This window comes from Vigna umbellata, chromosome 4, assembly GCF_029865625.1.
Source record: "Vigna umbellata cultivar VRB3 chromosome 4, Vumbellata_1.0, whole genome shotgun sequence".
NCBI lineage: Eukaryota > Viridiplantae > Streptophyta > Magnoliopsida > Fabales > Fabaceae > Vigna > Vigna umbellata.
The window spans coordinates 29,249,905-29,271,221 of NC_142168.1; the positions used below are offsets into that span (position 1 = coordinate 29,249,905).

Below are 21,317 nucleotides of genomic sequence, written 5' to 3' on the forward strand. Positions count from 1 at the left end.
GGTGGCAACGTGAGACTCACTTAAACAATTTTCCTTTACCTTGTGTTGGAAGCAACCAAACATGGTGTTCATTTGGTTTAGTGGTAGCAAATGAGTTCAACAAAGTGTGATCTGTCAATGGCTTCTGCAGGAATGAATGTGGTAATTAAGCATTTTGGTGCCTTTGGAATGAGTTCAACTTCTGAAGTTGCTGCTGTTCCTTAGTTTTTGTTTCTTGTGATTATCTTCCATCATTCTTTCACCGACCTACGTGTTCTTGTTTAACGTTATTTTCTTTGTAAATATTCACTTTGCTGTATAATGTCACTTTCAATGTTTTTTTCTCTTGAAAAGTAATCCTTGTTCATAATATACAAAAACAGTGAAAGAAACACCCTTTCAATTATGTTTATTTTAAAAATATTTAATTTGGTAACGAAGTTGAATAACTAATCATACTTCATATTTGTCTAAGATGAAACTGTGTAACATTCATAGTTAAAGGACTAATTTTATTATTATTATTGAAATTAACGAGTCATTACTTCAATATCGAAAGATAATAAAAAAACATATAATGACAGTGATGAGCAAGACATATTAAAAAAATATAATCAGTGCCTATTTATATGGAATATGTTATATATCTTTTCAATGCCATATAATTTCCATCATTACATACTTATTTAAATAATTGAGATTAATTTTAAATTAACATATTGTTATAGATTATTAATTATCCAATTAGTCACTTTATCACAAATTTAAATAATTTTCAATTAACAATATCATGATACAATAATTAACTTTTTATAAGTTTATATTATTGATTTTATTATACATTATAGTCTAAATTTTAAAAAATGATGATTTTGTTTAAATATTTTCTGTTAAAAGAAATTCATATTTTAAATTCTAAACTATAAGGAGATGACTAAGATAGAGAAGGCAATTTCTTCATATACAGTCTAAAATACATTTCTTTATTTTTGGATTTTTTAATTTTTAATTACATAATGCAAAATTAAAAAATAAATTTTGAATTGTGTAATTTAGAAGTAATTTTTTAAATAACTTCTAAATTGTACAACCTAAAATAAAAAAAGAAAAACAAATTTGTGGAAGTGAGGAGGAAAGTTGTGGATGTGCAAGAAGAAACTGCCTTGAGAGAAAATTCTCTAACTCAATGTCTCCATGATAGTTTCTTTCTGCACTTATATATTTTTTTTCTTGCACCTATATAAAAAAATAGTTCTCATTGTGCTATTTTTGGATTATGTACTTTAAATAGTACAATTATTTTTGACTTTTGAATTGACTTTGACTGCATAATCTATAAGTTAGTTTTGATTTTCAAACTGTGGAATCCAAAATCTAAAAGTAATTTCTGAATTATGTAATCCGAAAGTAAAAAAATACTTCCAAGAGTAAAAAAGCTTAAAAAAATAGCTTATAGATTATACAATTAGGTAGTTATTTAACTTTCAAATTGCATAATCAGAAAATTACTCTTTTTAATTTTATAAACCAATTTGTTTTCTAAATTCAGATTACATAAACAATAAATCAGAATTTTAATTATATGTGAGTGTATGGAGATGCAAGAAGAAGCTCTGTCTGTGTTTATTATTTCAATAATTGCAAGTGTAATTAAGAAAATATAGAGGTGCAGTAAAACAATTTCTGATATTCAATTCAAAATTGACTCCGACCCATTAGCCCATTTCTAGTCCAACACTCCTGCTACACTGCTTTACTTTCTATCACGTTTCGGACAGTATCATTTCTTCACGTATATCCGCCGTTAAAAAATTCAAAATGGAGCAAAACCCGCCGTCGCCGTCCTCCGACGAACAAAAGCCTTCTTTATTCCCTCTGTTCGCAGCCTCCTCGTCTCTCCAAGCCACCACCACTTCTTCGAATCCTCAATGGCTCAGCAACTCTAGCTTCACCACCGACATCTCCGTCATAAACGATGCCGTTGCCTCACAACTCAATCGCGAAGCGACTCTATCGCCGCCACAAAATGACGAGGACGACGAAAATCGCGCTGAGGCGCATCCTCTCCCTTCTCGGTACGAGATTCTCGAATCTTCTGAATCCGACGGTGGCGGAAGGGATAGAGAGAGGAGGAAAAAGAAGAAGAAAAAGAAGCGGAGGCGTGATTCATCTGCGGAGAGAGGCGGGTTCGACGGTTTCGGTTCGCGGAAGTCGCGTGTTCGAGTTTGGGCGGATTCAGAGAGCAACGTTACCAAGGATTATTACTTTGATTCTCACGGAGATCGGGATAATCTGGCGTTTGGATGCATCTATAGGTATTTTAGGTGGAATATTTTGAAATGGGATTGAATTTAATGATTTAGTTGTTGTTGGACACTAATGGCTTCTCAGTTATTGCTTGGCCTGTATTTATTTATATGCATTTGTGAAGATTTAATGTTTCGTCATATTTAGTGAGTTTTTCCAGTGTCTCAAAGGGGACTAAAGAGGAAGTTTGGGTAGAGGTTGAGTTGTTGTAGCCTAAAAATTAAAGAAAATTACTTGTTGAAGTAAGAGGAAGAAACGGGGTAGGCAATTACTGTCGTTGTTGTTCTTAGACTCCAGAAATTTAGGGATTCAAGTGATGTGGCACAAAAAGGTAGTTTAGTTCTTGTTAAACCTTGACATCTTGATTACAGGTTCTCCCTGCTTCACTGGCTTTACAAACTGATTGTGGGTTCATGGTTATTATATTTTGTTTCATTAGCGATGAATGACAATTCTTTGTAAATACTATGCAGAATGGATGTTGCCCGATACAAACCTTACAATCCCTTGAAACTGTCTGGGCTACACACTCGAGGTTTGTATTGGTGGAATAGGAGCGGTTCACTGTTGGATAGAGATGGTGATGTTGATGCACTAGATGCTAAAATGAAGTCTGCTGGTCGTTACTGGTCTGGAAAGTATATGGCTTTGGAGAGACATAAGAGCTTTAAGCGTATTCATCTTGTTGCTTCAAAATTGTCTCCTGTCACTATGCAAGATGAGTTTATACCTTTATCTGAATCAGATGCTGGGTCATCTCTTGGAGCTGTTGACAGTGATTCTGTCTCCAAAACTTTGACACCTCTTGAAGAATCTTGGGAAGATGAAATGTTAAACAAAACTAGGGAGTTCAACAAACTAACAAGGGAGCACCCCCATGATGGAAAAGTTTGGTTAGCTTTTGCAGAGTTCCAAGATAAGGTTGCAGGGATGCAACGGCAGAAAGCTGCTCGATTGCAAACTCTTGAGAAGAAGATTAGCATTCTGGAGAAGGCAGTTGAGCTCAATCCAGACAATGAAGAGATATTGCTTTGCCTTTTGAAAGCTTATCAGATGAGAGACAGCTCGGATGTGCTAATTGCAAGATGGGAAAAGATACTTTTGCAACACTATGGTAGTTGTAAGTTGTGGAGAGAATTCTTGCTGACAGTTCAGAGAAATTTCTCCAGATTCAAGGTTTCAGAGGTCAGGAAGATGTACGTTCATGCAATTGAAGCTCTATCTGCTTCATGCAGCAAGCACTCTAGGCAGGTTCTCAACATTTATGCTTTATCCTCTTTATTTGTTTGTCCACAAAAATGAATCTTTTCTGTTTATATAATGTATTTTCTTCTTTGCACATGTGATGTTATTTTTCTGTTTAGTGAATAATCTGATTCCATATTTAGTTGCACTGAAAACTGAAGGAGGGATCCTGTTCACCTAGCAGCTACTTTTCTTTGACTTTTTACTTCCCTCTTAAAGTGGTTGGAATTTGAAGGCAAGGGAATTAATGGTCTGATAATAAAACTTATGTGCAGTCATTTTATGTGCTGTATGAACAAAAAAAAGTTGAAAAATCCTTCCATTTTTTATTTCATTTTGAATGTGTATAAACTAGTTTCTTTATGCATCATAGGTCACGTAGTTAATGTGTTAGAACTAAACAACTTGACATAATTTGCGTGACTGTTTTCACTTTTCAATTTAATTTCTTGTGAGCTCCTGAAATTGTTCTAAAAGGAAGCAGAATTTGTTTTCAGCAGGTCCCTCAAGGTGCTGATCCTTCTTCATCAGATCCTGCAATTGTTGAATTAGAACTTGGTCTTGTGGATATATTTCTTAGTCTTTGCAGATTTGAGTGGCAGGCTGGTTATAGAGAATTGGCCACTGCTTTATTTCAGGCTGAAATAGAGTTTAGTTTGTTTTGTCCCCCTTTGCTGCTCACTGAGCAGCATAAACACAGACTGTTTAAGGATTTTTGGAAAAGTGGTGGTGCTAGAGTTGGGGAAGAAGGGGCTCTTGGTTGGTCCACATGGTTGGAGAAAGAGGAGGAAACTAGGCTAAAAGTTATAAACGAGGAGCTCGTACGTGAAAGCGATGAGGGTGGTTGGACTGGTTGGTCAGAACCTAGGTTCAAGGATAACGAGGATGTTACTATGGTTGAAAATGAAGACAACAATGATGTGGTTATGGAGGATACTCAAGATGAAGAGGAATATAATGAAGTTGAGACAGAAGTTGATACTGAGAATCTTCTGAAGATGCTGGGTATTGATATCAATAATGGGGATGGTGGTGAAGTTAATGACACTGCCACTTGGGTCAAATGGTCAAAAGAAGAGTCTTCTAGAGATTGTGATCAGTGGATGCCTGTTCGTAGGAAATCAAGTAGGACCATCTGTTGTTGCATTAACTATTATACTTCTCTCTAGATGTGCTTTTTGTGTGTCTATGGCTTTTCATGGATTTTGCTTTATTGCTTTGAAAGACAATTTAATTTCATTACAAACAAGCTATTTATACAAGTGTGCTACTTAACCATGAACAGATACAACCTCTAGTGAGGCGCAGAAAACAGATGAGGATGACCAACTCTTGAGAGTTGTATTGTATGAAGATGTGAATGAATACCTATTCTCTCTACGAACAACAGAGGCTCGACTATCTTTGTTGTCCCAATTCATTGACTTCTATGGTGGGAAGATGTCTCAGTTGTGAGTTTTCTAATGTAGATACCTTTTGTGCACCCTAGTTGATGGTAGGAATCAGTTTTTAAAAGCTAGGATGGATTAGTATGTGTTCTAGTATATTACTTGGCTTGGAGTCCATGTGCCATGCGGACAAAGGTTCAAAATAGTTGGTTAACAAAAATGTGTGTTGCTAGAGTCACAAATGCTTTTAGTTGTTCAATCCTTCTGATGTAATTTCTGGCTTATACTTATTCGTGTTATTTGAATTGAGGCCCTTGCTTTTGTATCTTCTTTCTTTTGTAGGTTTTGCTCCAACAGCCCAACAATGGCATACAGTATCCGTAGTTTGGAGAATCTGCCAGATTCTATGTTAGAGAAGTTGAAACGCATCCATGAAGTTTTGACTAAAACACAGAACACTCCTACTGGTTTTAGTTTTGAATTCCTATCAGACAGTTTCTCAAGGAATGCTGATATCATGAAATTTATACGGAATGCTGTTTTACTTTGTTTAACTGTTTTTCCACGTAATTACATGTTGGAAGAAGCTGTTCTTATTTTTGAAGAGCTATATGTTACAAAAATGAATTCTTCTAACAGTATGGTTACACCGTGTCGATCTTTAGCAAAATCTCTTCTGAAAAGTGATCGCCAGGTATTGATTTTCTTTGCTCTCTCTCTTGCTCCTTTTATATAAGATAAATAAATGTGTTTTTAGCAACTATAACTATTGAAATGTTGTGATATAACTAATTTGGTATTTTCATTTATTATCTCTCAATATTTTTCAAAATTTTCTTCGCAAGTGCTTAACTGATATTTCTGAAATTTGAATTGAAAACAATATATGATTTATTTCTTTTCTGATGGTTTAAATTGCCGAGAAGGTCTCATGGAGTGAAAAGAGAGGGCCAAATGGAATAATTGTAGTTTGTTGCGATGATTTTACTTTATATAATACTTTATATAGTAGTTTTGGGATATAAATCTTTATAGGATAAAAGATAATCATATTCTTGTTCGAGAGCCGTAATAAGTATTTATGGAGAGAATATAATGACGTTGTACTGGTTTTAATGTTTAGAAGAGAAAAAGGTGCCTATATAGACAACTTTTGTGCATGAACACAAAATACAAGTGTGGTATCCAGTGACTAGAACTAAATGGTAGCTTGCTGCTATTCTATCCTTTATGAGGAAATGACCGAAGAACTATTTTTTTTTTCGGATTAAAATTTACATGTGATGCTATTAATCTTATTCTTTGTCATGATATGTTTGCTTCTCAGATTATTTTATTCTTGTTTTTTGGTCATTGTAGGATCTATTGCTATGTGGTGTATATGCACGAAGAGAGGCTACTTATGGTAACATTGATCACGCAAGGAAAGTATTTGACATGGCACTGTTGTCTGTTGAGGCGCTTCCTGGGGTATGCATATATTTACTGCTTCAATATCACTTTTTATTTTCGGATAGAGATTTTTTGCTAGCTCTTTTTTTGTGGCAATTTGAAACACATGCTACCCTTTGGCTACATGACCCTTTTAATAAGATTTATCTATCAGATATCGCTTTCTGTCTATTGTTTTCTGTTTTTTCTGTTGGATTTCCTGACTTCTTTTCCCGTTTTCAATTATCTCTATTTTAACAAGTCTTTTTAAGGAAAAAAAGATACATGAAGTGTGGATGTTTGCTTTTACATTGTGTTTGGTTGGAGGGGAAAAGAGAGCAAGGTAGGGCAAGGTTTTTTCTAAAATTAAATTGTTTGGTTCAAAAAGTTGGAGGGATGGGAAACAAGGTATTCAGTACCCTCCCCTTTTTATTCTCTTCTCCAATATTGGAGGAATTTGAAGGGGAGGGAAAATACTTGAAGTTCCTGGATTGTAACTGTCTAAATTATCTTTAGTGTGAACTTCAAATACTTATGCTTAATGGTTTCATTCATCTATTGTAACAGCATAATAACGATTTTCTAATTTTTCCCCACCTTTGAAGTTTGAACTAAAGCAAGAGTGGGTACATTATCCAATTAAAGATATGGAGGATGCTAACCTTCACATAGAGGTGAAATAGTTAGCATGCTGTGCATATATTTACAGTCACGTCCAGTTGTGCATACAAAATTGTAGCACTAGCATTCTTATTTGTACTTGCATGTGTGTATAGTCTCTAAGATTTTGTGTTCGTTTGTTTAATTTTACACAAAAAAAATGGATCATATGATACAGTTTTTGTTGTTTTTTAAGAATAAACTATTTTTAGCTTTTGAGAAAAGCATTAAAACAAGTTTCTGATCTTTTTTAAATCTTACATAACATGATTATAAACATTTTTTAAAGCAAATCTTATAATTAAACTTTAAAAAAAGCACAAACTAGCAGTCGCTTTGTTTTTTAATTAAATAGCTTTAATACATATTTTTTATGTCACAATTCTGCCTGTGTTTTGGATCTTTTTTTATGATTGCATTTCACTTTAATGGAGTAGGAACTACAGTCCAATTCTCCTCTCCTATATTTCTGGTATGCTGAAGTGGAGGTTGCAAATAACACTGCCCATGGTAGTGAATCTTCATGTCGTGCAATACATATATTATCATGCTTAGGAAGTGGTACAAAATACATTCCCTTTAAAAGTCAAGCATCAGGTGTGCAACTCCTTAGAGCACATCAAGGATTTAAAGAAAAATTAAGAACAGTATGGTCATCTTGGGTTCGTGGCATAATAAATGACCAGTCTGTAGCTCTAATATGTTCTGCTGCACTGTTTGAGGAGCTGACCACTGGATGGGATGCGGGTATTGGAGTTTTGAATCAAGCTTTTTCAATGGTGCTTCCAGGTTATGCCTCTTCAGTAATGGATCTTTTTAGAAAACATGAGACATTTAAGTCAAGTGCGATCTATTTTAAAGTTCAATTAGACAATCTTAATTTTTCTTAACATTATCTAATTTTCCCCATCACAGTCTTTGTCATTTGTTGGCAACTAATGGAAACTATAATTGTACTATTCAGACGTCCAAAACTTCTAAGTCTACATCTTGAACATGATGTTATTTGTAAAATTAAGTAAAAAATTTAGGTTGCTCACTTGTGGTGGTAGGATTGCATGGAATTTTGATATTTGGTATATCTTGATGCTCTGTTGCATGCCTATTCCTCCTAAACGTTGCTATTTCAGTTTGACCTATAGATACATTAATAGATGTTTTCTGTATCTTCACTGGAAAGGAATTTAACACGATCGCAATTGAAAAATGGTATTTAATAAATAATATTTCCGTTGGCCCAAACGCACAGCAAGTGCAATGCCATGTACTAAAATGCTCTGGTATAGTGTCCTGTAGAAGCATTTTGTATTTCACCTGTCTTTGCTGCTCCATGAGTGGTACTTATGATGTTTATCTAATGCTTGCAACCTGCAGAAAGAAGAAGTCAAGGTTATCATCTTGAATTTTTGTTTAACTATCATATAAAGATTCTTCAAAGACATAAGAGAGAATCAAGTCTCATGAAAGTTTGGGAATCCATCTTGCATGGTCTCCAGATATATCCCTTCAGTCCTGAACTTCTAAAAGATTTAGTAGAGATCGGCCATTATTACACCACATCTAATAAACTGCGGCGGATTCTAGATGACTGTTGTTACAAGTATGTTTCTTTCCCGTGTAGCTTCACCATTTTTTCAAAGTATAGAAATTTCAAGATAATAATATTAGAAGAGTGTAACTATGAAAGATTTTAAAATGGTTGCTCCCCCGGGTTAACAGGCACAAGTTAATTGTCATTTCTTGGGGAAGATGTAGACAATTAATGAAAATTGTAACTTCCATATATCCCACCAGTGAATTTAATCTTAAAATTAGACTTATGTTACTAGTGTGATACATGTTTACAATTTTTAATTTTTAAAGAAAAATGACATTCAAAAACTATTCCAGAAACTTGATGGGAAATATAAAGCGTTCTTTCCTGTCATATCTTGTTTTGATCCCAAAGGAAGGAGCCCCTTCTAAGGCATTATACTTTCTCACCCAGCCTAAAACATTTGGCGAAATCAAGAAATTGGATTGTTAGTTAAGTTTTTAGTTTTTTACTTCCAAGCATTACACTATGATGTAGTAAACAGTGCAAGTGGGGTGTATAAAAACACTTCGAAGGTTTTTGTACATCAAAAGTCCTGTTTCTGAAAATGATTGACCCCTATCTCTAAAGCTATTCTTCCCCCTCCCCTTTTTTTGGTTTCAAGTAATCTGTTTCTCCTTCTCTTTTAATAGCAATAATATTTGCTTTGCACTATCGATATACAAATCACATTTTTCTATGAAATAAATATTTTATATCCTTTTATTTTAGATTCCCGTTTCCTTTTTATCGCTGTTACAGTTTTACACGTGTTTGGTAATTTCAAATATTCAGTTCGTTTGTGCAGATTTTCTCGAATATCAACTAAGCAATAATTTATTCTTTTGTGGTACATTCTCAGGAAACCATCTGTAGTTCTCTGGCTTTTTGCGTTGTCATTCGAAATGTTTAGAGGTGGTTCAGAACACAGAATCCGAGGATTGTTCGAAAAGGCATTGAGTAATGACGGTCTTAGCAGCTCAGTTGTACTGTGGCGTTGCTACATCATGTTTGAAATGGAAATGGCAAATGATCCTTCTGCAGCTCGTCGTGCCTTCTTCCGGGCTATCCATTCCTGCCCCTGGTGAGAACTATGTTTTAAATGATTGAATGATATTTCTTTATTAAATTGAGTTTGCTACAGTCGAAGCTGGAAACAATCCACTTGGGTTTTTAGAGTTGGAGTGTCGTGTACCTCAGTGGTATAGCCCAGAAGTACAGAACAGGGTGAAAGAAAAAAAGCATTTACCGATAAACTGTTTTTGGGGAACAATTTACAAAAGTTGGTGATTTGCATGAGAATTTTTTGGTTACGCCAAAGTATATGGCAATATATAGGGTTGTAATCTTGTCTCCGTTCAAGCTGCCAACACGGCTTTAGAGCCTGCTGAAATGTGACACAGAAAGTTGAAAGAGTTGGTTTTTTAGTTGGTGACTTCATAAGGAAGTTGGTAAATATTTTAGCGACACATAATCATATTTAGTTGGTTTTTAATTTGTGGTCCCCAAATAGTGATGATATTTCAGATTGGTACTTTACGCAACATAAAATAAACAATTAATCCTGATTAAATTTAACAATCTATCATTGGCAGTAATGTTAGTTTTCATGAAAGCATAATTGTGTCCTGGTTTAGTTAATTTATTTTAGTTTCTTTTTTATTTATTCTAGTGTATATCTTCCATGTCCTAGATCAATCTCCTTGGCCTGCTAATAGTAAGCCTCTTTCAAAATCTGACAGATTACAATTTTGTGTCACTTTTGTCTGTTAGTTTACGGGCCACCTGATCCTGTTAGACTCTCTTATATAGCCTGTTTGTTTAACAAACTCGGTTTAGAGAATAAATCACGAACTCTAGTTTTTTCTTTTTTTTCTTTTTGAAAAATAAAGGTTTAATGTCTGTCCCTATTTTTGTTCAGAATTTGAAATAGGTCCCTTTATTTTTTGGCGTCTCAATTGGGTCCTTATTTTTGTTAATTTGATGCAAATAAATCCTCTCCGTCAATTTCATCAAACGACGTTAATGAATGTGTGACGTGGCCTGAGGACAGTATTGACACGTGTAAGGCCACGTCACACATTCATTAACGTCGTTTGATGAAATTGACGGAAAGGATTTATTTGCATCAAATTAACAAAAATAAGGACCCAATTGAGACGCCAAAAAATAAAGGGACCTATTTCAAATTCTGAACAAAAATAGGAACCTATTGAGACATTAAAACAAAAATAAAATAACATTTTTTGGTATCAGGCAGACGTTTCAAATGCATTAGACACATCAGTGGATTCACCTTAGTTATCTTCAAGATTCTATCTACCCTAACGATGTTATTTTGGAATCCATACCTGAAAACAGGAATCTTCTGGAACTAACATTTCCCAGAAGTGTGATATAGATTTAACAAATCAACAAAATGGAAAATTTCTATTAGGCAATATTACCTTGTGATAATTTGAGATCTCAAGTTACATTTACAAGTCTGACACCTTTTGTACTGTATATACACATTTGTTCCTATTCTTACTATATTACTATTATTATTTGATCATTATTAATGTTAATATGCATACCAGGTCAAAAAGGCTATGGTTGGATGGTTTTCTCAAGCTTAATTCTGTCCTTACTGCAAAAGAGCTATCTGATCTACAGGAAGTTATGCGTGATAAGGAACTGAATCTAAGAACTGACATCTATGAGATCCTTCTGCAAGAGTCATGACATCTACACTCCCAATGCTGCTTAGTACTATGTGAATTTGGTACATTTTTTAGATTTAGTTTACTTGCATGGTTACAGCTTGTAGAATTGATACGATTGTAGTAGTATAAGTGTACATTTATGGGGATATCTGAACTTGCAATGCACTTGTAAATAAACATTGGAATTGAAAGGAAAACTAAATATCAGAAACCTCAGGTTGCTAGCTTATGTTTGTTCAATTGATTTCCTAAATTAAAAAAAATAAATAAAATCAGTTGATAGCAGTTTGCTGATAAAACGTTGGATCGGTGCTCTAGTTTTGATTGATCCACAGGAAAACTTGATGTGCCTCACTCAATTTTTATTCTTTTTTTTATATATAGAAACTTTTATATAAATTTTAAATTACTGTGAAATTGAGATGTTATACGATTTTAATATTTTAAATGATAAATGAATATATAATTTTAATATATCATAAAATTAGTAAATTAGCATAATAATACTAATAAAAATTAATATTTATACTTAAGGAACATTTTCGATCAGCTTTCCAATTTTTTGAAATGTCTTTTAACTAATTAGGGTTTTATCAAATTTGTCTTAATTTGGTATGATATGTGTCTGTCTCCAGACTGAATTGATTATTTACATATCACAAATTATGTATTATTATAATTAATAAATATTAAACCAATTGTTGTAGATGCAGAGTTAATGCACGCCACGTATTGTTAGGATTAGCAACAGTTTCTTTAACATAAGACAACAATTACAAAAAGGTTGCATGGTCAATGACAAGGATTAAAACAGAAACAATGAATAAAAATAAATTGATTAATTTTTAATGCTCACATTACCATCTATTTTTTATGTATTAAAGTATCATTTAAGAATTTAACACCAATAAAACATGGTAGGTGTATCCTAATCATACGACTAAAGATAACACGTGTAAAACTCCTAGTCGTGCTAAAATATTATAAGATTTTAAAAATTAGCAATAACATTTTAAAAAAATCGACAAGAGAGGAAAAAGGTATTAAGACATTTTCTAATTTCATTCAGCCTTAAACATTAAACATGCATGACAGTATGTTTTATCTTAGAAATATCTCTTGAATTTTTTATTTTCCCTATTTTTTTTTTTCTGTATTTCTGACTTAGTTCACCCATGACTTTTGTAGTCTAAGTTTTGTTATTTTAACAGGGAAATCACACGCTACATCTTATGACAAATATTTTCTGCTGAGACTAATTTCTTTTTGTTCAAACAAGCCATAGTTATTATGTTGTTAACTGGGTCATGGCATCTCAGTTCTTGTGTTTTCAATTGTATGATAAGATTAGATAACATACAAAAAATAATTATCAGTGTTTGATTATTGCAAGTAACTGTTTGATCAAATGTCAAGCCATAAATTCCGCTTGAAGTCAACTCTATGGTGCTAAACATAAAAAATGAGTGTTTAGTTTATTCATTTATGTTTAAGGTTTGATAACAAAGCACTTCTGACACCTGGATATGTTTGAGACTATGTGAAAGACACGAACTATGATATTAAAGTGTTATTTATTCTCTCATAATCTAATAGTACTTTTGTTTCTTCCTCATTATGATGTTGACAATGCCAAAGAGGATTTGAACCAACTAATTAAGTATTTTTACCATAATTTTTCGAACAAAAATAATACTTTAATACATAATTTTTTATATTTATTTGATACTATCTTTATTTTTAATTTTTTATTCTCTTTTTTTGAAAAAAAAAATTTACTCAACCATTTTATTTTTATATTATATATTAAATGAATGTAAAAATATATCACAATACCAAAAACCTTTGATGCTAATAATTCAACCAAGAAACATTATAAGATTTCTTTAAACATATTTTTTTTTATCAAGTATTAGTCTCTTATTTTTTTTCTTGCATTGATCATCTTAACCCATCAAATATTGGTCACCACTTTGCTTGCACCATTGTGTTTTTTAGTGACTATCACTTTGAAACTTTCAATATATGATATCTAAATCCTAAGTCAAATAAGAAGACACAACAAACATCAAGAAAAACACAACCAACAGTTGAATATCCAATCATTATCTTCTTAAACTTTGCTGGCTGGTCACTACATGCATGCATATCACTAATGAAGCTATGATGGCATCATTATATATAATCACAACATGCTTTGGCTAAACACAACTCCACACCAGTTACAAGCTTATCCTTGTCATAGATCTCTTCTCAACCAACCATGAAAATCCCTCCAAAAGGTTTTGTTTTAGGAGTTGCACTTTGGGTGCTATTGTTCTCAAAACCTTGTCTCACAGTGTTTGTAAGCATTGATTGTGGATCCTCACAATCTTCCACTGATGAAAACAACATAAGATGGATTGGAGATGATGACTACATTCAGCATGGAGAGTCTCATCAGGTTTATCTTGGTTCTAACCCATTGAGCACTCTGAGGGTGTTCCCAGGTAGAAAAAAGAGTTGCTATTCCATCAGAGTTGGAAAAGGAGAAAAAATTCTTACTAGAGCAAGCTTTTACTATGGCAATTATGACGACAAATTCTCTCCACCAGTGTTTGATCTTCAGTTTGATGGAAACTACTGGGCCACTGTCAACAGCTCAAATTACTATTATGTTGATTATGAAGCAATATATGTAGCAAAGGGAAACTTCACCAGCATATGTGTTGCTCAAACAAAGCCTAACCAGTTTCCCTTCATATCATCCCTTGAAGTACGTAGCTTGGACCCCACAATGTACAGTCACGTTGATCCAAATCATGCATTGATTTTGCAATGGAGATATGCCTTTGGTGGAAATCAAACTATTAGGTATGAGGAATTACAATACTGATATACACACCCCTACTCAATAGTAGATTTATGAACTATGGTAAGTAGAAGTATATGTTATGGTATTTAAACTCAAATTTTGAATTTCCTCAGTCTATATAGTTTACAGAACGATTCCCTTATTCTAACTATAGTAAGTTTTGAAGCAAAATAAACAGACTTATAAATCCATTGTCTTATAAATCTATTATTTTAAAGTTTTGAGTTGGAATTGATATCAATATCTTATGTAAGTTAGTCTCGTGTCTCATTCCTTAAATAACTTTATGAACGCTAATGTCTGCTATTAGATCTGGTGTCTGACATTGTTATCGTTGCATCAACTGGAATATGCTAGGTACCCAGATGATGCTTTTGATCGAATATGGGCGCCATCATATGGTATAGGCCTTTCTGAAGTGAAAAGTGAGGCTTCAGGCATTGACAGTAGCACAACAGAAGATCATCCACCACAAGCTGCACTTGAAAATGCTGTTATTTCCTCAAGCACTACACAATACATGCAGTTCATCAATAGGCTGTCCACAGAGGAGCTTCCTATTTACATCACTGCTTACTTCTCAGAAGTGAATGAAAGTGCAGTTGGCAAAAGATCCATTCAGATGTACATAGACAACAAGCCCTTTTTAAGTCCAATAGTTCCTCCTTTTGGAAGTGTGAAAGAAGTGTTCATCACCAACATGACAGCTTCAGCCAAGACTTCATTTACTCTGCAAGCTTCAAACACCTCCACCCTTCCTCCTTTACTCAATGCTCTTGAAGTTTATACCTTAAGTGATACATTAACTGCAGGAACTGATAACAGAGATGGTAAGTGTGTTCTGTTGTTACCAAAATATGTATATATCTCTATAGGGAGCACATAATTTGATAACTCTATCATGAGAAATGAGAATTATTGATACAAACCAAGTGGTTAAGATTAAACAAATGCTCATGACTTTTTAAAATGACTGTGACCACTATCTTCTATATACATGGTTGCTTGATACAAATTTCTTGTCTCATTCTTAGTCTCCACACAGTAAAAAAGATGTCACTTGATATGCCAAATATAGATAGACATAGATGTTCTACAAGTTACCACGAGTTATTTAACTTGGTGTTTTTTGTCTGTGTTTAGTGGAAGGTTTGTTACAACTGCAGTTGGCATTTGAAGTGCTTGTGGAGTGGAGTGGTGACCCTTGTCTTCCATATCCATATAACTGGGATTGGATACAATGCAACACTGATGTCAAACCAAGAGTGATTGCATTGTAGGTTGATATCCCTTCTTTCAACAATGTTTAGAAATCTTTTTACCAGAACAATATTTAGAAATTTTAAACAACATAACTGCTAACTTTCTTCTTTCTGTATATATGATGGAAAAACATAGGTATCTTACTGGTTATAATCTGCGAGGCACACTTCCGGATTTCAGTTCCATGAATGCACTTGAAATCATGTAAGACACATAAAATTCAGAAAAGAATTTGTTCAATGTGTTACGATCAAACCTTGGCTTTCTATTGATCAATTAAACTTCTCTATGAATTGCAGTTATCTGCAAAACAATACCATAGAAGGCCCCATTCCTGATTTCCTTGGACTTCTGCCTAATCTCAAAACATTGTAAGTTTCATTGTTGTACACATTATGTTCCAACAAATGCATCGGTTTGAACTCTATACACTGAAAACTAAATTTTTCCAATTCTTTGTGCAGGAATTTGTCTAACAACAGGTTCAATGGTTCCATACCCACATCTCTAAAGAATAAAAGTATTGAACTAGTGTAAGTTGATTCTTTTATGCTTTTTTGATAGTGAGAAGAAACATTAGAATTAACTTCTCTATGGTTTTTCAAACACATTTTTTCAAACAACTTTTCTGCCTTTTCATCTATGGTAGTGTACATTTTCTGACTTCCATTTCCTAATTTCAGTACAACAAATAACTGCCTATCGGGAATGAAGTGTCAACCTCTAAGTGATACTCCAAGTAAGGTTCTTCCATCACCACCACCACCAGGACTTCAGTTTGTTTCAGGCGATGAAGCTTTGGGGAGTGGAGCTGAGAAAATTATTAACAATCTAAACATGGCATTGATAGTAGCTATGCAAACTCTGCTGTTACTAATTAATAGTGCTGCTGTGCACTTTTAGACCCATTCCCATGCATTGTTAGTATTAATATCTATTTTAGAAAATACTAAATCAGTGTTTATTGGAAATTTGTTTGAGTGTACTTTGTTTGTTATGAATATATTGTATCCTTTTGTCGTTATGAATGAAGAAACAGGATTGTTAATTTTACATCTTTTAATTGTAGAATTAAGAGTAGTGACAGAACAATAATCCTTCTTCTTATCAAGGGTGTTTTCATCAGGAGAATAATATATATATGTCGAATGGATGCAAGTCTAATTTCAATTTCATCAGTCTAATGGATCTATGAATCTATCGAGGAGGGGGTTCACCTAGGAGACAAAAGCACTAATACTTTTTACCCAAAACCTTAAGACAATGGATTAATGAGTCTTTTATTAAGGTACTCTACTTTCTCATTTTTATCCAATATGAGACTTAGACTGACACTTAAATTCCCAACTCAGATCTTGATTTCTGCAACTGCTAGCATTTGGTGCAATTAATTTTATTGCAACTGCTTCATTTGGTACTGCTGTTGCATTTTGAATTATAAAGACATAACAGATCATAAAAAATTCCTGAAACTAATTACTTTAACATTGAACATATGGACTTGGATTTTCTCATTTTTTAAACTAAAATGAATTTCCTTTGCTTTGTTTCATTTGGTAGAAATAGAGACGAAGAGAAAGTTCATTTGTATCAGATGACTTTTCTAGAAACTTAACTAAATAGGAAATCTATGGTCTTAACCGAAAACGAGCAGGTGCAGCGTGAATGTTTATTTGATTTATTCATAATTTTATATATATATATATATATATATATATATATATATATATATATATATATATATATATATATATATATATATATATATATTTGATTAAAATTAAATCATGAGTGGGTCAATGAGTTGAATTCACGAGCTAAAAAATTAAAAGTCTTGACACTATGTATGCAGGCTTTTATAGTTTATATGCTAGTAAGTTTTTCCACTATCATAAACTTTCTAGTCATAGTTATCTTAATTATAATTAGTGATAGTATTAATTTTTCATGTCAGCAATACATTAAAACAAAGAATTAAATAATATAATATAAGTTTTTTCATTCAATACTTTATTGCAATTAGAAAAAAATATTTTCTCTAATAGAAGTTTACTTTCAAATCGTTAAAAAATATTTTTCATTCAATACTTTATTGCAATTAGAAAAAAATAAATGATGGAGAATATCATGGTCAAGAACTTCAATCTTGAATTGTTGAATACAACATAAGAGAGATAATTTAAATACATTCTTATCTATTTTTAATAATTTACAAGTCTAAAATGCTTCAAAATATTGTTGATCATATTATTGTGAGATTACTGATACACAAAATGTTTATTTGTTTTATTTTTGCTACAAGATATACAGAAAAATCTTACAAGGGAAGCCTTGTGGCCGAGGCTGTACTCATGTATGACTTTTAATGTAACTATTCTTCAAAGAACGAGGGTTAGAAGGTCCCGAATCACTCATAGGAACACCATCGTTTATGAAGTTCATAATTTCATCTGCTTCATCCATAGTGACCATTTAACTGCTTCAAGAAAATTATCATTTCGTCGCAGCGCAGTGATAAGATTAGTATAGGTTTTCTTGTCGGGTTCGATTCCATTTTTTCTCATTTCCTTGATCAAACCTACAGCCTCTTCAACCATTCCTGCAATCCCATAAGCCTTGATCAATGTGTTATAGCTGCACAAATCAGGTCTGAGTCCACATTCTTTCAATTCTGTAAGCACGTTAGCTACTTCATCAATCCATCCTTGTTCTCCATAGATATTAATCATAGTGTTGTATGTGTAGTGGTCAGAGGCACAATTTGAGTCCTTCATCCTTTGCAGTACGGATCTAAATGTTTCCATTTGACCATTTTTCCCATAAGCATCAAGCATTGTATTGTATGCTTCAAGGGAAACTGAAAATCCATCAAATTCCATTTTCTGGACTGTCAATGACATGTTGTCGAAGTCTTTGTTTTTACCATATGCAGCTATGATTGTATTGTAAGTGATCACATCAACCAGGCCTTCTTTCTTAGCCATGAAGTACAGCCTTCGAACCTTCTTGAAAAGCTTGGCTTTCCCCAAGACATCAAGCATGACATTAAAGGTAATTGTGCTAGGCACAAATTCACGCTGTATCATCTCATCAAAAAGCCTAGAAAGCTCATCAACTGGTAGAGCCTGAGCACAGCAGTTTATGACACAATTATATAGTTCCTGGTCGAAATCCTCTCGATTTTTTGAGATTTTGTAGTATAAATCAGACAATTTATCCACCATGTTACATCTTTGATAAATACGCAGCATTTCACATAACAAAAACTTGTCTGGAACAATATCTGATCGCTCCTGAACAGCATCCAAAACTGCGCAAGCATCATTCAAAGATCCAGCTTTGACATACATCCTTACAACAATGCTGAAAGCAATCATATCCAATACAACTCCCGAAGACTTCAACTTCAGATACAACACTTCTGCGTCCTTGAAGAGGCCCATGACACTGTAAATGTCAATCATGGTGCACGCAATGTGCAAGTTTGGGTTGTCATCACATTTGGGCATTTGAGTGTATATCTTCACAGCATCCTCCAGCAAACCTGCCTCTTTGCCGGAGCAAATCAAAAGATGATAGAGGTTATCCTCATATCTAGGATCTCGCCACTTTTTGTCATTCAACACTTTCAAGGCATCATCCACCAACCGATGCTTCACATAAGCCATGACCAGAGTCGAACAAGAACTCTGGTTGACCAGCACATGCTGATAAAACACACCTTTGAGCAGATGTGGCACCTTATGAACCTTTCCTGCACTCTCATACACATGAAGCAGAGTACCAATTATAGAAGAATACTGGCATCCACACTCCACCATATCATCAAGGATCTCAACGACAGCTTCATCCTCTCCATATTTAGCTTCCAGCTTAATCAATGTAAACAAGTTGGAGGAACTGGGCTTGAACCCCAACTCTTTGAGCTCCTTATAATATCTCGTGGCATAGTCATAATTATCAGCTCTACCCCAACCTTCAATCATGGATCGGTAAGTAGTTTCATCCGGATCCAACTGTAAACTCTGTTGCATCCTCATAAACAAACTCTGTGCAGAATCCATTTCACCAGCCTTACCATAACCAGTGATCATAGTATTGTAAGCAATAATATTAGCAGAAAACCCTGCCTCTTGCATTGCCTCCAACACTTTCTCAGCATCCTCCAATTTTCCTTGCTGGCTATAAGCATTCAGCATCACCAACCAATTCTCCAAATTCGGCACCACCTCGTCCTTCCTCATCAACTCGATCACGCCTAGGGCCTTCTCGTACAACCTGAAACGCGTGTAAATTGTTATCATTGAAGAATACGCAGACTCACAAACAATTCCAAACCCTCTCATTTGGGAAAACGCAAATTCCGCCTCCTCCACGTTCCATCCCTTCCGATAAAGACCCATGAGCATCCCAATGGTGGCAACATTGGGCGCCACTCCACAATCCAACATCATTTGGAACCACTTCGTCCCCAATTTCACCAGGTTCCGTTTGCAGCATGCGTATATAAGGGTGTTGAAGACATTGAAGCTCAATTCGGAACCGAAACTTACCTTCATTTCAGAAATCAGCTTCTCCGCGCCTTCCCAATCTCCTCTTCTGCTCAACACGCGAAGAATAACACTGTAAGCGCCGGCGTTGCGTTCCAGCTTCCCGGTTTCCCTCATCTTCTCGAAAAACGACAGCGTTTTGGCGTCGTCCTCCGCGTTCTCTTCCAGCCGTTTCAGAATGGCGTTGCACTGCGCCGTGCTCAGTTCGGAAGAGAAGTCCACGTCAGCATCGGGTGAGAGGAGTTTCGGGTGGTCTCGGCTTTGCTTCGGCGCTCGCTTCGAAACCCGAAGCTGAGGCTTGTAATTGACCTTTGCCTCGGGGACCGACACGCGCTTCTCGGCTTTAAACGGCGAGAAACTAAGTTGGAACTGAAGGCCACCGGAGAAAGGAAGAATCTGACATGAAGGTAGCGGTTGTAACCGCTGCTGCTGGAAGCACTTCTTCATTTTGCTTTCATCTTGTCATGTAGAATGTTATGTAATCATGTGTTGTGTGGTCGTGTAACCAAAAAAATATCATCCAAATCTACTCTTCTTAAAAGCACTTTTTCATATCAATTTTGAGAACATGCTTTTCTTATTTACTCTATGGATAATATTCTAATTCTCTGCATAATAATTTAAATTAAAACTAATTATATTGAATTCGAGTGGGCCTTTTTCTCAGTGTATTAACTTTTATAATGTATTACTTTCACCTTTATTTTTAAATTGATTTTTTCATATTTTAAAACATCAACAATAAAAGTAGCATTGTATTCCAAATAAATTATTCATCATAAGTTTAAAAAATATTTTTTTTTTACTTTATAACATGGAATGATCAATAAGCTAAATATATATAAAGGATAAAGATAATTTCACAACATTTTTTTTCAACATTCTAATATCGTCTAGGTGTCATTTCTTATTGATTCAAAATTACTCAACAATCAATAATAATAATCATAAAAACTAACATAAGCCAATCACAAAATGACACGTATATAATGTTAAAATGTTGTAAAAAATAATGTTATCAAAGTATCATTATCCATCTATAAATATGGATGATAACAGATTGAATTAAGTATTATCTGTGTGTTTATTAGTCATTCAACCACAACAAAATAATTCATAAAATAAATATTGATAAATATTAAAAAAATATATTTTATAAATTTTTAATATAAAATGTAACTAAAATTACTAAAAAATATAAAATATAATATAATATAAATTAAATATAAATTAAAATTAATTTAACAAAAATTTAATTTAATAAAATATAAATTACATTTTTAATTATATTTCTTACGTATCACATTCGATTTATTTATAAAGAGATATTAAAATATATGTTATTCACAGCTAACAAATATC

General features: G+C 33.8%; 3 protein-coding genes across 6 annotated transcripts; 2 read left to right on the top strand and 1 right to left on the bottom strand.

Annotated features, from left to right (window-relative positions):
* Window positions 1–1,737: 1,737 nt before the first annotated feature.
* LOC124823429 (uncharacterized) lies at window positions 1,738–11,528 on the top strand. 4 transcript variants are annotated; one of them, XM_088113290.1, is made up of 11 exons: window positions 1,738–2,294; window positions 2,760–3,537; window positions 4,029–4,656; window positions 4,817–4,982; window positions 5,262–5,613; window positions 6,279–6,389; window positions 6,956–7,024; window positions 7,448–7,799; window positions 8,385–8,610; window positions 9,446–9,667; window positions 11,163–11,528. In XM_088113290.1, exons 1-11 carry the CDS (start codon window positions 1,798–1,800, stop codon window positions 11,305–11,307), a joined length of 3,546 nt encoding a protein of 1,181 aa, XP_087969416.1. In that variant the 5' UTR covers window positions 1,738–1,797; the 3' UTR covers window positions 11,308–11,528. The 4 variants fall into 4 exon arrangements, with proteins under 4 accessions (XP_087969416.1, XP_087969417.1, XP_047151585.2 ...); XM_088113291.1 differs by having other exon boundaries at window positions 4,032–4,656; XM_047295629.2 differs by lacking the exon at window positions 6,956–7,024 and having other exon boundaries at window positions 1,739–2,294.
* Window positions 11,529–13,515: 1,987 nt separating this feature from the next.
* Window positions 13,516–16,440, top strand: LOC124823431 (uncharacterized protein At1g24485-like). Its single transcript, XM_088114338.1, has 7 exons — window positions 13,516–14,141; window positions 14,500–14,972; window positions 15,286–15,418; window positions 15,541–15,609; window positions 15,705–15,776; window positions 15,870–15,938; window positions 16,089–16,440. Exons 1-7 carry the CDS (start codon window positions 13,552–13,554, stop codon window positions 16,306–16,308), a joined length of 1,626 nt encoding a protein of 541 aa, XP_087970464.1. The 5' UTR covers window positions 13,516–13,551; the 3' UTR covers window positions 16,309–16,440.
* Window positions 16,441–17,628: 1,188 nt separating this feature from the next.
* LOC124823430 (Tetratricopeptide repeat (TPR)-like superfamily protein) lies at window positions 17,629–20,464 on the bottom strand. Its single transcript, XM_047295632.2, has one exon. It carries the CDS (start codon window positions 20,400–20,402, stop codon window positions 17,844–17,846), a length of 2,559 nt encoding a protein of 852 aa, XP_047151588.2. The 5' UTR covers window positions 20,403–20,464; the 3' UTR covers window positions 17,629–17,843.
* Window positions 20,465–21,317: the final 853 nt, after the last annotated feature.